Raw genomic sequence first — 15,718 nt, 5'->3', positions numbered from 1 at the left:
CGATGTCTAATTACGATAATAATAGGGCGACAGCGACAGATTGCGGTCTATATTGCGTCTGTCTTACCAGGCAGCTACTGGCACCCAAATTACCTGCTTTGCTTCTCAGCTCCAGAGCAATAAAAATGCATTTTATAGACCAGTGATGGCTAACCTTGGCACTCCAGCTGTGGTGGAACTACAAGTCCCATGAGGCATTGCAATACTCTGACAGCTCTAAGCATAACTCGGGGAGGCAGAGGCAAGATGGGATATGTAGTTTTGTCACAGCTGGAGTGCCGTCCTGATGTCATCCATCCAGGCAGGCGATTGCTTCGCCTCTCTCCGAGAATGGGCCCTAATGATTGTTTTTTTAAAAAGCCGCCAGGGCTCTATGCCTGCCCACCTGCGTGACCGCGGCCCACCCCCAGCTGGGCAGCCACCAATCAGGGAAAGGCTACCACGTCTTGATCGATGGCTGCAGAGCTGGTGGGTGGGCCGCACCAGTGGCGGATCTAGAGGGGTGCAGGAATGGCTAGTGCCATGGGCGACAGCACACCATGGGCGCCATGCCTGCCCCCATGCTGCCTGCCACCTCCGCATTGGCGCATCCTTGCCGCTCCTTCCACTATGCCTCCGGTCCCCTGCGCCCCCCCCCCCCCCGTTCCTTCCCATGGGGGCCATGCTATTCGCCACCTCCGCATCTTGTGCTTCCCTCCCATGCCAGATGCCTCTGGTCTTCCGCTCCCCTGCCTGCCGGCTCTCTGTCCCTGCTGTCAGACTTCAGTTTAGCGGCAAGAGGCGAGACGGAGAGGGCGCACTCCATACACCCGTCGCGTCACATGCGGAAGTGACGTCATCAACCACTTCCTGCATTTAAAGCGCACCGGGCGGGAAGTGTGCGCCCTCTCTTTCTCGCCTCTTGCTGCTAAACTAAAGTTAGACAGCAGGGACAGAGAGCCGGTGGGGGCGCGGAAGACCGGTCACCGGAGGCATCTAGCATGGGAGGTAGCCAGGCACAACATGCGGAGGTGGCGAACATCTAACTCTAAGGTCCAGGAACAGAGAGCCGGGAATGTGGTAGAGGTGAGCACTTCATCCCTCCTCCTTATAATCTAATCCCTGTTGCATTCTGCTGTATCTTTACTGCATTCTTCTATATGTCACTACAGGGCCTCTTTACTGCATTCTGCTATATGTCACTGTAGGGCCTCTTTACTGTATTCTGCTATATGTCTCTACAGGACCTCTTGACTGCATTCTGCTATATGTCACTACAGGGCCTCTTTAGTGAATTCTGCTATATGTCACTACAGGGCTCCTTTACTGCATTCTGCTATATGTCACTGTAGGGCCTCTTTACTGAATTCTGCTGTATGTCACTACAGGACCTCTTTACTGCATTCTGCTATATGTCACTACAGGGCGTCTTTAGTGAATTCTGCTATATGTCACTACAGGGGCTCTTTACTGCATTCTGCCATATGTCACCACAGGGCCTCTTTACTGCATTCTGCTATTTGTCACCACAGGGCCTCTTTACTGCATTCTGCTATATGTCACCACAAGGCCTCTTTACTGCATTCTGCTATATTTCACTACAGGACCTCTTTACTGCATTCTGCTATATGTCACTACAGGGCCTTTTTACTGCCTTCTGCTATATGTCACTACAGGGCCTCTTTACTGCATTCTGCTATGTCACTACAGGACCTATTTACTGCCTTCTGCTATATGTCACTACAGGGCCTCTTTACTGCATTCTGCTATATGTCACTACAGGGCCCTTTTTACTGCTTTCTGCTATATGTCACTACAAAGCCTCTTTACTGCATTCTGCTATATGTCACTACAGGGCCTCTTTACTGTATTCTGCTATATATCACTACAGGGCCTCTTTACTGCATTCTGCTATATGTCACTACAGGGCCCTTTTTACTGCTTCCTGCTCTGTCATTACAGGGCCTCTTGCTATCCTTGTTATTTGCTTGCGTGATTCCATCCACACTTTTGGTGGTAGAATAACAATGTATAATATTACAGAATGACGTTTTATTATTCACAGTTTACTATTCTGCTCAATATAGGCTGGTTTCCTTTACATCACAGGAGGCTGATTTCTGGGACTCTTGTATGAAGCAATGCTTGGCATTTGTGAAGTGATGTTACAGTAGCAGGATATCCAGAATTAGATGCTGTTAGACTGTTGTCTCATCTAATTTACCATCAAAGGGATATTATTTAGTTGTGATTTAGCATCCGAATCATTTGTCATCTGCAACACATTTGCTAATTCTGTTACAGGGGTGCAGGTATACCTTGTGTGGGGAGGTGGGGATCGGGCTGGCTGTGCAAGAGGAGCTTACAATCTAATTTCTGCCGCACTTGGCTACCTAATTATTTGATCTTGATGCCTCTGACTGTAATGCTTATTGTGAGGCACCTGGTTACTGAATTATTGCATCTGGAGGTGTGTAACTACTTAATAAAAACTACTAATTAAAAATTTAATTGGGGGCAGTGACTACTTGATTAATTATCTGGTGGCATGTGACTACTTGGTGGTGGGGGGGGCGCAATCTCAGTGTTTGCCATGGGCTCTATATTGTCTAGATACGCCTCTGGGCCGCACCCATGCAGGGGGAGGTTTCCGAAGACCTTAGGCAGTCTTCAGAAATATGGCCACCCCACTGCCGAGGTGGGGGCGGGGTGTCTCTCTCTCTGTCCAAAGACTTCAGGACAGGTAATGATAACCCTGTAACACCCCCCTCCCCCATCTATTTTACCATAAGTATTAATGGAAATCGCAATCACTATAGAAATCACTCGCATTAAATTAAAAAATGACAGAAATCTTGTAAATAAATTGTCAAAAGACCCTACAAAATCTCTAAGGACTGGTTCACACTGCAAGCACTTTTCTAAGCACCAGTAATTTAAAAAGCTCTTGATTACATGTAATGCTATGTGCGTGTTCTTACTTGAGTGATTTAAAAAAAAATATCATCCATAGCATTACAGGCAAGTAATTTTCAAATCACTGACACTTAAAAAAATCCTTGCAGTGTGAACCAGCTTGTAGGGCCCATTTCCGCTTGTGCGGTGGGAATCGCCGGGGAAAATATTTTCATGCGGATGCGAATTTTGCATGCGGTTGTATGCGAATTTTCATGCGGATTCGCATACGATTTCGCATGGATGACGATGTATGCGAATTTAACCATGGCGAATTCGCATGAAAATTCGTATACCAAAACCGCATGCGAATTTCCTATTAAATACATTATATGCCAATCGCTCAGGTGGGGGAATCTGTCCATAGGACAACTATTGGTCGTGCACTGCACAAAGTTGGCCTTTATGGAAGAATGGCAAGAAGAAAGCCATTGTTAACAGAGAAGCATAAGAAGTCCCGTTTGCAGTTTGCCGCAAGCCATGTGGGGGACACAGCAACCATGTGGAAGAAGGTGCTCTGGTCAGATGAGACCAAAACAGAACTTTTTGGTCAAACGCAAAACGCTATGTGTGGCGGAAAACTAACACTGCACATCACTCTGAACACACCATCCCCACTGGCAAATATGGTGGTGGCAGCATCATGCTCTGGGGGTGCGTCTCTTCAGCAGGGACAGGGAAGCTGGTCAGAGTTGATGGGAAGATGGATGGAGCCAGATACAGGGCAATCTTGGAAGAAAAGCTCTTGGAGTCTGCAAAAGACTTGAGACTGGGGCGGAGGTTCACCTTCCAGCAGGACAACGACCCTCAAAATAAAGCCAGGACAACAATGGAATGGTTTAAAACAAAACATATCCATGTGTTAGAATGGCCCAGGCAAAGTCCAGATCTAAATCCAATCGAGAATCTGTGGCAAGATCTGAAAACTGCCGTTTACAAACACTGTCCATCTAATCTGACTGAGCTGGAGCTGTTTTGTAAAGAATGGGCAAGGATTTCAGACTCTAGGGGCTTGATTCACAAAGCGGCGCTAACTGTTAGCACGCCTGTGAAAACCCCCTTAGCACGTCTAAACGAGCTTTTCGCGCATAAAGTTTTATGCGCGTAAAACTTTATGCGCGTAAAAGTTTACGCGTGCACTGCACAGAGCGCAGGGCGCTCCGCGCGAAGTGCCCATTACAGCCTATGGGACTTAGCATGCACGTAGGACTTTGCGCGCGCTAAACTTTGCGCACAAAACTTTGTGCGCGATCTGATTGAGAAATCTGGTGCTAACCTACTTAGCACCCTGGTTAGCACGTCTAAAGACTTTAGACGTGCTAAGTAGGTTAGCACTGGTTTGTGAATCAAGCCCAAGATGTGCAAAGCTGGTAGAGACATACCCTAAAAGACTGGCAGCTGTAATTGCAGCAAAAGGTGGTTCTACAAAGTATTGACTCAGGGGGCTGAATAATTATGCACACCCCACTTTGCAGTTTCTTTTTCTTGTTTTTTGGAATCATGTACGATTTTCGTCATGTTTGTGGCAGTAATATGACAAAATGTGGAAAACTTCAAGGGGGCCAAATACTTTTGCAAACCACTGTATGTCCAATCTCCATCAAAGTTTCCTTTAAGGCTTCTTTCCCACTAAGACGTTGCGTTAGATGACACGTTAAGGTCGCATAACGTGCCCCTAACGCAACGCCTGGTGGTGGTCGAGAAGGACGCTACCAAGAGCCGCGTTAAAAGCAGCTCTTGGTGCGCCTGTTCTGTCGGATAAGCTGCGGAGACCACGTGAGCGGAGCTCTCCGCATCACGTGGTCCCACCGGTTAATCAGCGGCCACCCCAGGAAGTAAACACTGCAAGTGCAGTGAATAATAAGTAGCCATGTGCCTGGCTACGTAGCGGACTCTCCCCACCTCCTCTCCGCCCATAAAATAAAAATCACCCATACTGAGCATGTGCAAACAGTCTAACGCGGCTTAAGCCGCTAGAACGCACAGTATGCTGCACTTCAAAAGAACATGCAGCGTTACTGTGTAACGCAACGTGGGCACTGTGAATAGCCCATTGATTTTTCATTGCTGTGCGGTGGGGTGCGTTACAGGCTGCACTAATGTGCGCCTGTAACGTCTTATTGTGAAAGCAGCCTAATGATTGATTTGAGCATGTTTTTAAAATTTTAGGCCTAAACTTGGCAGAATTCAAATTTTTATTTGAGAAACAGATTTATGGAGTTTCTAACATTTTCTTTATTTTTTCAATTTAAGGTTACCGGTACCTCAAAACTTCGCTTAAAAAATACCTGTAGGAAAAAAAAATTACCCAAATAGTTTTAATAAGCAGAGGGAAACCTTTCCCGTCCTCTTTCGCCTTTCCATAACTGGAGCAAACCACTTCAAGGACTTGTGAAAGAGGTGCGCTCAGCCACGCTCCTGTCTGTGAACTAGCAGGGCCGCAATGCGCAGGAAGCCTCACGCCTGCGCAATCACACAAGGCAACTCAGAAAAAAGCGGAGCCCGAGCAGGTCCGTGCTACTACGCAGGCAGGTGTCCTTTGCAGTCCAGCCACGCTCGTTCACGGACAGAAGTGCAGCTGCAAATTTCCGGCCAGCAAGCTGCTTCCGGGTTTGCAGCAGTGAGCGAATGCACTAGGCCTGGCGGTGCGCATCAATGATCCCGTTCCCAGTCATGGGAGCACGATCAATAACACATGCCTCCTGAGCACTGCTGCAGACCAGGAATCATCTTCTGTTGGCTTTTAAAAGAAAACAGAGGTGAATGGGGGAGCCGTGGGCATGAGGACTGCTCCCTATACATGCCTGCTTTCTTCTTGCAATCTTATTCGCCTCGGATATCCTTTAAGAGTGCATTCATACTGTAGGTGTTGCACTGTAGAATAATTATACAGGCCAGCTCACTGCTCATACAACTCTATGGGCCTGTTCCCATCTCCACGTTGTACAAGATCACGTTATTATAGCTCGCTGCATGCAGACTTTGAATTAACAACTATGTTATAACACACAGGCCCATATGCAATTCACTTTTTCACTTGAGTTTTCTCCTAGGAGATAATTTTTCATCTTCGATTTAAAGTAGTTTTAGTGTTTTTTAACTAAAAAAGTACCAAAAAGTAGGTAAAAAGGTAATAGTAAAATTATTTTGAGTATTTTCTCGCTTTCTGGTGTATTAAAAAGCATTTTATTGACAGGTTTAAAAATATCACCTAGGAGAAAACTTAGGTGAAAAAGTGAATTGCATATGGGCCATTGTCCATTGCAGTTCACACACATTATGCGTTATGCAATGTGCACAGTGTGATTACACCCTTAAGTGATGCACATGTTCAAATCAAGAATTCAGAATAGAGCCATGATGTTATCTTCAATTCACCAGTATTTCTTGTTCTGTAATTACAGGAACCGGCATGGCCTGTACCGGAACTTTGCACAGTGCTAACCAGATTTGGAAAGTGAATTATTTAATCACCACCTTTTTTTAATCTGACAGAAATTTTGAATTACAAATTTGATTAGCAACAGAATACCCAAGCAGCTCAGGGTGAGCCAAAACCACTGGGAAAGTACAGGGGACCAAAAGAGGCCGAAAAACCCTCCTACTAAAAAAGTACCGGTAATGCTTAGTGTGGTTTGCCTTCTTTTTTAAAAAGGCAACTCACACTGAGTAGCAAAGTTAAGAATCTATGGAACATTGAAGAAATTAAAAGTTCACCTTTGAAGCAGATATAAAATGTGGGGTCCTTACTAATGGCCTTGTTACATATTTAATTGCATGCTTTTCACATATTCAAGATGGTGACAGCCTGAATTTGATACAGGAATTCTCTTTATTATTATTGCTTTTAATGCTGGGAATACACGGGCTTAATTTTGCCGCTCGGTCGTTTCCTCGCTCGATTATGCGGGCGATTTTCTTATCTTCCATTCGTTTTTCTTATCTTTTCCTATTGTTCCCTATGCAAAATCGAGCGCGGAATCGATTCGGCGGTGGTCGTAAATTAACAATCGAGCCATCTAAATGGCTCAAAATCGAGCCATGTATTCCCAGCATAAGGGGCCAACATATACCATGGTGCTATACAAAGTTATCTCTTATCTAATCTTTTATCAAAAATGTTCAGCAGTGGGTTATAGCTATGTAATGTGATACTCTGTATTTACTATGCAGTTGGTTCAATACATTCAAAGCTGTAGTTTCACTCAGTTCCACTTTAACTCTGATAGGTTGCTTTACCTTTGCATTTTTTTTAATGCATTAATAAATCTACCTGAATACCTTCAGCAATAAAATACATAAATACAAAGAATAAAATAAATAATATATGTCTCTTTGATAACAGGGCAGAACACTATGGTTATCATTCATAAAGCATTTCCGCATGCGGAAATGCTAAAAACAGCTGACTTTACCGACCACTCGGCAAAGTCAGAATTCATAAAGGCTCTTTCCGCATGAAAAAATGACACTACCGAGCAGAGTGATAAATCACCGCCTTGTGCGGTGATTATCGGAACAAATGTAGCAAAATGTTAATTCATAAAGAATACCGCCAGCGGTGCAACGTCGGAAAGTCCCGCTCCCTCTGATGTGGCGATACCAATGCAAGTGAATGGAGACACACAGACCTCCCAGGCAGCTGCAGCAGAGCGGAACATGGAGAAATGTATCAACTCGGCAGCTTCCGTGTCTCCGCAAGCCTACCGCCTGCCTAGTTCGGGGAATCTCCGCACTGCTTCCGCACATGGATACTTCTTTATGAATGCCCACCCAGAAGTCTAAAACACCGCCAGCGGTGTTTTTCCGCATCGATTCCCCTTACCGACAGCCTCTTTATGAATGATACCCTATGTAGGTGAAAGGCCTAGTGCACACCTGAGCGGTTCGGTCGCGTTTTCAGATCCGATTGCGGATGTGGAAACGCTAGGGTAATGTATTTCAATGGGGTGGTGCACACCAGAGCGGGAGGCGTTTTGCAGAAACGCATACTCCCAGGCTGCTGCAGATTTTGGATTGCGGAGGCGTTTCTGCCTCCAATGTAAAGTATAGGAAAAACGCAAACCGCTGGGAAAAACGGCAGTTCAGAGCGGTTTTGCAGGCGTTTTTGTTTTCTACTACACCAAAAACGCTTCCCAAAACCGCAAAATGTTAGGTGAAACGCTACAGAAAAATAAGAAAAAGCTTTTTTAAAATCTGCTAGCATTTTGCGGATCTGCTAGCGGTTTTTGGTGTGCACCAGGCCTAAGTGGTTGCCCTGGCGCTGTAGGGAGTAGAAGGCCAAAATAATGACTTTTGAACTGATTTCTAAAGAAATAAGCTGAAAACACATATAAAGACTTCAAGCTGTATAGAAAGATAGCAAGAAAAGGCAAGTGGAAATCTGTGGGGGGATGCTGCTGTGTGTGGTAGAGAAGCCCCGCAGCAGGAGCCTCTGTCATGAAGTACAGCCACTCTGTAACGGGAGTGTTAAGACCTGGCCTGAGTGGCCTCGGAGCCGCGCTTTGCCAAATATCCGGTGGATGCTGTGATTGTGCGCAGTGAGCACTGGGTGTCAGCTGCGCCTCTATCACCCATAGACACACACTGCCAGCAGGGGAAGAGGAGGAGACCGACCACCCATCCCCCAGAAAGAGCAACTAAACACAGGGCCCGGTGGAAGACAAGCTTAAACGGGAAACAGCACTGAGAGCCTGCCGGGATCAGCCCTGTCTCATCCGGATCCAACAAGGGGCTACAGGAGGACACACGGGAGTACATCTGCCGCTGGGAGTGCTGCCGCTGCTGCTGCGGACTCGTACAGCCAATATACACGTCAGCTGGTCTTTGTGAATTCTACTGTATTTCCCATTCCTGCCGAATAACGGGGTGAGGGAGCATCGTCCACTCAGCTCAGCCCATGTAATCTCCTATTACTGCCGCTGCATAGACTGTTGGTGGATCCTCTGTGAGAAGAAGGCTAGCGGAGTGAAGAGAGAATGCTCAACGTGGAAAGCTTGGACCGGGTTGATCTATGTGAGAGTCTGTTGACGTGGGTAAGTGTGGGGCTTCCCTTCCCCCTATCTACAGGCTGAGGCAATGAGAGGCCCTGCTATACACCGGCACACAGCAGCAGCCACCACTGCTACAACTACTGTACCGCCTGTCACATTGCTGCTACTCTCACACACACATGCAATGTTTCATCAGGCTGCTCTGGGGATCACAAGAATCACTTTGTTGTTCTTTGCCTTGTCCAGCCAGTGTTCCTTGTCAACATCCAACAGAGCAAGTCCTGTCATCACCACTATTACGTCCTTATTGACACAAGACAAGAAGTGCTCAACCCTTCTTGTACTGGACTGAAAGATTTTATAGACAGTGGTCATTCATTTAAATAATAGCCAGAGAGAGCATCTTGCATGTAATAATAAGCATAGCACAGTTGATCTGTTTACACCAATCTCTTTTTGTAGTTAGAAGTGTATGATGGTGTACTACTGATCAGTCCCCAGCACAGGAAATCCAGCAGTGGTATCCTGTAGTCAGCTTTGGCTGTACTTTTTATTTTGTGCAAAACCTAGTCGTCATATGCATGTTGCAATCACAGGACAAGCGTCATGTGAAATTTAAGTTTTGTGGGTCTTTATTTAACTGTCTAAAAACAGGAACTTTGCTACATCATAGCCCCCTTTCTGATTTAAACTTTTAATGTAAGTAATTTTCAAAGCAGCCAAGTTCCAGGAAACTTTTTTTTATCTTGAATTGGAACATCCTCTAAAGGAGCTAAGCAATACATAGATGTTTGATGATTGTTTGTGATCAAGTCAGGCCTTGTTCATATCATGACGCGCAGATGGCTGTGTGATCGGAACGCAACGCGTACGATCGCACGCAATATGCCTTTCCATGCATTGCGTGGCTGATCCCTTTCACTGAAGTGAATGGGTCAGCCATGCATTTTGCCAGAAAATGTGTGCAGCAGTGCGTTCGCGCGTCACACTGCTACGCAACGCATGTAATGTGAACTTCAGACAGCGCAGTCTATGCACTTCTGATGTTCGTGCTTGTGTTGCCGAAATACGAACGAGGCCAAATCCTGGTACGCACCATGCAATTTCCCATCAGATAGATGGGTTGAATAGATCATTTCCGTCAGGTCCGATCTGGTTTCCAATAATTCAAGTGATCAGAAAATCGATCGGAAATGCATTCGGACCTGTTGGAAATTATCTATCGACCCATCTATCTGATGGGAAATTGCTTGGTGTGTACTAGGCATAAGACCCTGCAATAGTACACATGTTCCACAGTGGTGATAATGATCCCCTGAGGCAGATACCTAATCGACAGCTATTGCAGTGGGTTCTTGCATCTGGTTTTCATTTGTCTATAAACCCACACAGGCTACTCAGCTGTGGCCAAGGAGTGTGTCTGTACAGTGATCACTCCTAAACTGTCTCTCAAAATGGTAATAAATCTTTTAGACAACAGTAAATGAGTGTTTTGAACAGGCTTTAGATTCAGATCTTATTTTGCGCTTTTACTGCCATCCGTGTCTCCACTGGATAAATATTCACTCACTTCTTAGCCTTAGGACATCCATGCTCAATTAATGGTCTTTATGTGCCCTGGTGGTTTTATAGGCAGGAAATGACAGCAATTAAAACTGGATGGAGTTTGGTACGGATAGCTTCACTGTCTGTCAACTGCTCCTGTGCATCGGCATGACACTTGTTAGCGCTCAGTATAAACAGTGGAGAGGCTTCCACCACAACAGCTGCACTCAGACATGACCTGATGTGTTTTCTTGCTGCCGGGTAACTGCACCGTGTGTCAACACGTGGTTACTAACGCTACCATTCATTTGTATTAAACTGCAGCTGGAAAGTACTCTGTGTCCGGCAGACAGGAGAGCTGAACTACCCAACAACCCCATGTCAAAGGCGTACCTATGAATTAGTCACCAGGAGATTTGGGCACATGGTAAAGCCGATAAACGCCTAACATTGCTCCTACACAAATCCCGGCGACATTTATTACTATTGCCCCTCCAGGCCACCATGGATAGTGGGGGAAAGAGTTAATTCGGCTTCCAGTTATTGCTGGCGGCTGAATTACAGTGTTTATGTAGTAATTTGTGCTGCATCTTTTGACGGCGCTCAAATTACTCACCGCCTCTATAGCCATAATTCCTATTACAGCCTATGGTGGCGCCATCTGCGCCTAAATCTCCTACGCTGTTTTTACAGCGCTCGTGTGAAATAGGCCTAACGTTTCCCCACTTGGCAAAAGAAAATGTCTTGCTGCTACTGTTCCTGTTGGAAAGATTTACACACTTTTTGTCAGGAGATGAAGTTTGGAGAACTCTCTTAAGGTGGCCATACACTGGTCGATTTGCCATCAGATTCGACCAACAGATTGATCCCTCTCTGATAGAATCTGATCAGAGAGGGATCGTATGGCCACCTTTAGTGCAAAAGATTGTGAATCGATTTCAGCCTGAAACAGATTCACCATCTGTGGGGCTGCCGTTCCCCCCCCCCCCCCCCCCCCTGCATACATTACCTGTTCCGGCCGGCGCGAGTCCCCTGGGCCCCGCTGTCTTTTTCTCCGCTCCGGGCTCCGCACCGTTCCTGCAGCTACTGAACTTCCTGTCCAGGGGAAGTTTAAACAGTAGAGGGCGCTCTACTACTTAAACTTCCTGCCGGGACAGGAAGTTCTGTGTAACTGCAGGAACGGTCCGGAACCCAGCGCGGAAAGAAGACAGCGGGGACCAGGGGAGTCGCGCCGGCGGAACAGGTAATGTATACCCGCTGTATTGCGTCCGTCGTCGGGCATTCGAACGCCGCTATCGACGCACTCCCGACCCGCCGGCGATCAAGAAAAATCTTCCGCACGGACGGATCGACGGAAATCGATCGTTCTGTCAGCAGTGTGCGCGGCGATTTCACAGCCGATTCGATCACTGTGATCGAATCGGCTGTATATCAGCGGGAAAATCGTTAGGTGTATGGGCCCCTTTAGGTGGGGAAGCAGAACCCAGTAAATGGCCCCCACAAGGTTCTAAACCATTATCCACACTATCAAGCATGAAAACATTTTGTCCGTGGAGTTAAACCTTGTACACGTCAGATAAAAGTAATTTGAAACGTCTGACAAACGACAGATATTGGTGTCAGGACTCTATCCCTCTGGTAACTAAGCTTACTCTTCCGAGTAGCTATAAGTACATAGCTACTCGGAATCGAAATGTAAATCAGACAGGTGTGACCACTGGGGACGGGATTACCTTATCCATGCGGGCCATCTGATGCATTGCACTCCATTTGTGTCACATATCGGGTTCCAAGTCACGTTCTATGCATGGCTGTGGGGTTGGCGCAATTTTGGATACCTGGAGTCAGAGTTGAGGTTATATAAACTGAGGAGTCGGGAGTCGGATGATTTTTGTGCCAAATTCACAGCGCTGTAAAGTATTTGACTAAGGAGTCTGCGCCATTTTGGGTACCGGAGTCGGTGGTTTCACAAACTGAGGAGTTGGATGATTTTTGTACCGACTCCGCAGCCCTGGTTCTATGTCACTCCCACGCTTTCTACTTTAACCCAGAAGGTGGAAGCGTGGGAGTGACATAGAACGCAACTTGGAACACAACATGTGACACGAATGAAGAGCATCACATCAGATGGCCGCATGGATAAGTTAAAGCCCCGTCTCCCGTGATTACACCTGTGTAATTTACATTTCGATTCAGAGTACCTAGTAGTGCTGTACACAGGTGAGATTCTCACCTGAGGTGGTCTTTATTGGCTGCCTTGTCCACATTTAATCTAGCATGTTTACACCGGTTTAGTTGCAGAGGCTTCTAGCTGAGTTGATTTATTTTGGGGTGGGATGTCTAGTGGAACTGTTTCATTCCATTTGGGCTGCAGCCTAATTAGTCCTGAGGCAGTCATATTGTGCTTGCATGACCAATTGTTCTCTGCTTCATCTGAGTTGAAGGTATGCAATGTATAGGGTTATGTTTACTACCTTTTTAATTTTTTCAGTGTAGAAATAATAGTCTGTAGCCAGTCTGGTATTGTGCGTGTGTGTGTGTTTGTGTGTGTGTATATTCTCCATTTCCTGCATACAATGTAAAAGTTTGTCAGTGCAGCCTGCCATTGTTCTGGTGGTCATTTCAGTATTCTCACCATTTTCTGTTATCGGGTGCTGCTAGAAGCTGTGTCAGCGATGCATTGTTTTTGTTATTATTCACCTATAAGGTCTGTGCTATTCTTTAGTTACCAATTCAACAGTACTATCTTGAGTTAATCTGTTCTTTGATTCTTGCCCAGGCTACTGTAATGTGAATTCTTGTTGTTCCTCTGTCTTTGTTTTATTCTGTAAATCAACTGATAAGTGGAACACCTGTACTTTTAGGACTCATTTAAGCCCCATCCACATGATAGGTGGTAATCAGGACCTGATCAGTTGGGTGACATTGCAGGGCTGAGACTGTACAGATTTGTCGCTACAGACTAGGTGCTTGGCACAAACTGATGCTTTTAGTAGACATTGAGTGGCGCTTACCAGTTCTAGCTATACATATTCCACCGACTCCTGTAAAGATCGGATCACTAGTCTGTACCACCAAATCTCTTAGGCCTCGTTCACATTGCGTTCCGACCGCGTTAGCATTCATGTTGGGCTTTTTTTGACACTGTTCTTTTCTTGACTCCCGGCGCTTGGGTGGGCAATGCTTTTTTTTTTTTTTTTTTTTTTTTTTTTGTGAAAAGAGATTTTTCTAAACGCTTATCCAGACCGTTTTTGTTTTGTTTTTTTTCCATTTACTCCCTGACGCAAGTCAGGAAGTGAACTCTTTGACCTGGAAAAGAATAAATACAATTATTTTATTCTTAAAAATGCAAACCCAATCGCTGCACAAGGAGATTTTGTGAGCATTTTGCGATTCTCCTATACTTTCCATGGAGGCGGAATTGCCTCAAAAATGGTACAGGTAGCGCTTTGCTGAGCGGATTGGAAACTAACCACTTAGATGTGAACTCTCACATAGAGAATCATTGCTCAAGCGCTTTTAGGGCGATATTGAAAAATCGGTAGCGCTTTAAAAAAAGCGCCTCTAGTGTGAACGAGCCCTTACAATGGCCTAAAGTGACACTTAAATGCCAGAAATCACTTTTAGGCCTGGGACCCACTGGGACAAATATTGCAGTGCTCAGAGTTTGACAGAGATCTGCAAAGCACTTCACCAGTGGATCCCTATGAAGATGGTCCCTCTTGTAGTGTCGCCATCACAAATCGCTGCATGCAGCACTTTGAAAGCAAACCCGAATCAATTGCATCAGTGGCTGCCGAACCAAATCACACAAATCACGATCCCTCTGGGAATTACTGTGAAATTTGTGGCACTTCTGCAAGTTGGTAAATAGTGGGCGCTTTGTGGGAAGTTGGTCCCTAGCCTTAGTGTGAATAAGTTTATGGACAGTTTCTTAAATTTTTTTTTTTCCACGTTTTCTTCCCTCACCCATGCAAGTACAAATAGAGCATATCTGAGATTTCCATATGTTTACTGGATTTAACCTCTTCCCAACCCAGGACCGCCTAACGCTGATTGGCGTAAAGTCCTGGGGCCAGCTAATGCAGGAGTTCGCATCTCCTGCTTGGGGGGCGGAGCTCTGCCCCAACTTCAGTCTCCGAGCGGCTATTGCCGCTCGGGAGACTGTTAGACGGCGTGGTCGCCGTCTATTTACATGTACAGCGCTGCGATCAGCAGCAGCGCTGTACTGGGGAAAGCCGTGTCACACGGCTATCTCCCTGGGGGACAAGAGAGCGATCGGCTCTCATAGGCAGAAGCCTATGACAGACAATCGCCGTAATTGGCTGGCAATGGGGAGGGAGGGAAGGTATTTAAAGAAACAGGTTTTTTTTTTTTGGTTTTTTTTAAACAGTAACAAAAATATTTATTAAAAAAAAAATAAACATGGGGGGAGCGATCAGACCCCACCAACAGAGAACTCTGTTGGGGGGGATCACTTGTGTTCTGTGTTGTGCGGCCCTGCAGCTTGGCATTAAGCTACATACACACGAGGACACTTGTCCCCCCGTTGCATGCGCGCACTCGAACAGGGAGCTACAGCTCCCTGCCAGTGACAGCTGTCCACACGTCTCACCAGAAAGGCAGAGACGTGGCGGAAGCTGTTTGTGAATGGAGCATCCCCCGGCCGGATGCTCCATTCTTTCGCGTAGGTCTCCTGTCGCTAGCTGCATACTCACGCAGGACTAGCAACAGTTGCGGCGACAGCTGTAGCCGGCGATTGAACATGTCAATCGCCTGGCGACAGCTCCGACGGGCGACGGTTCGGGCGCACGCGCCATACAAACGGGCGACCTGTTGCCGCAACACGCGCGTGCCATGTGGTTGCGGCAACGGCCGTACCCCGTGTGTATGAGCCTTTAAAGCTGCAGTGGCATATTTCACTAAAAATGGCCTGGTCACTGGGGGGGGTTAGCACTGCGGTCCTCAAGAGGTTAAAATCATCCTTGCATGCCTTAGGAAACATGGGTAGACAGTCTTATGTTGGCCAAAACAATTTCTTGTGATCATTTTAAGTGATACTATTACAGCTATTATTGTACGGACATGTGTGCTTGATGATTTTTGTACCGACTTCACAGCCCTGGTTCTATATAATCCAAGGGGGTTAGCATAGGCTAAGAGCACCCTGACAGGAACTTGCCACTACCTCTAAGTGGTCCCATGACAAATGACTCCTTGAAAATGTTACTGTTAGGGTTGAGCTA

At 46.2% G+C, this 15,718-nt stretch overlaps 1 protein-coding gene across 4 annotated transcripts in view; it reads left to right on the top strand.

The window, feature by feature from the left end:
- Window positions 1-8,457: 8,457 nt before the first annotated feature.
- Window positions 8,458-15,718, top strand: part of HOOK3 (hook microtubule tethering protein 3) — a 125,961-nt gene continuing 118,700 nt past the window's right edge. The window contains exon 1 of one of the 4 annotated variants that reach the window (XM_068234218.1): window positions 8,458-8,969. In XM_068234218.1, coding sequence (XP_068090319.1) covers window positions 8,913-8,969 — 57 coding nt within the window. In that variant the 5' untranslated portion in view covers window positions 8,458-8,912. The remainder of the gene's footprint in view (window positions 8,970-15,718) is intronic. The other 3 variants (XM_068234215.1, XM_068234217.1, XM_068234216.1) reach the window with 3 other exon arrangements.

The sequence above is a fragment of the Hyperolius riggenbachi genome, chromosome 1, assembly GCF_040937935.1.
Source record: "Hyperolius riggenbachi isolate aHypRig1 chromosome 1, aHypRig1.pri, whole genome shotgun sequence".
Taxonomy (NCBI): Eukaryota; Metazoa; Chordata; class Amphibia; order Anura; family Hyperoliidae; genus Hyperolius; species Hyperolius riggenbachi.
The sequence above is the reverse complement of the archived record's forward strand: the minus strand, read 5'-3'. Positions and strand labels throughout refer to the sequence as shown.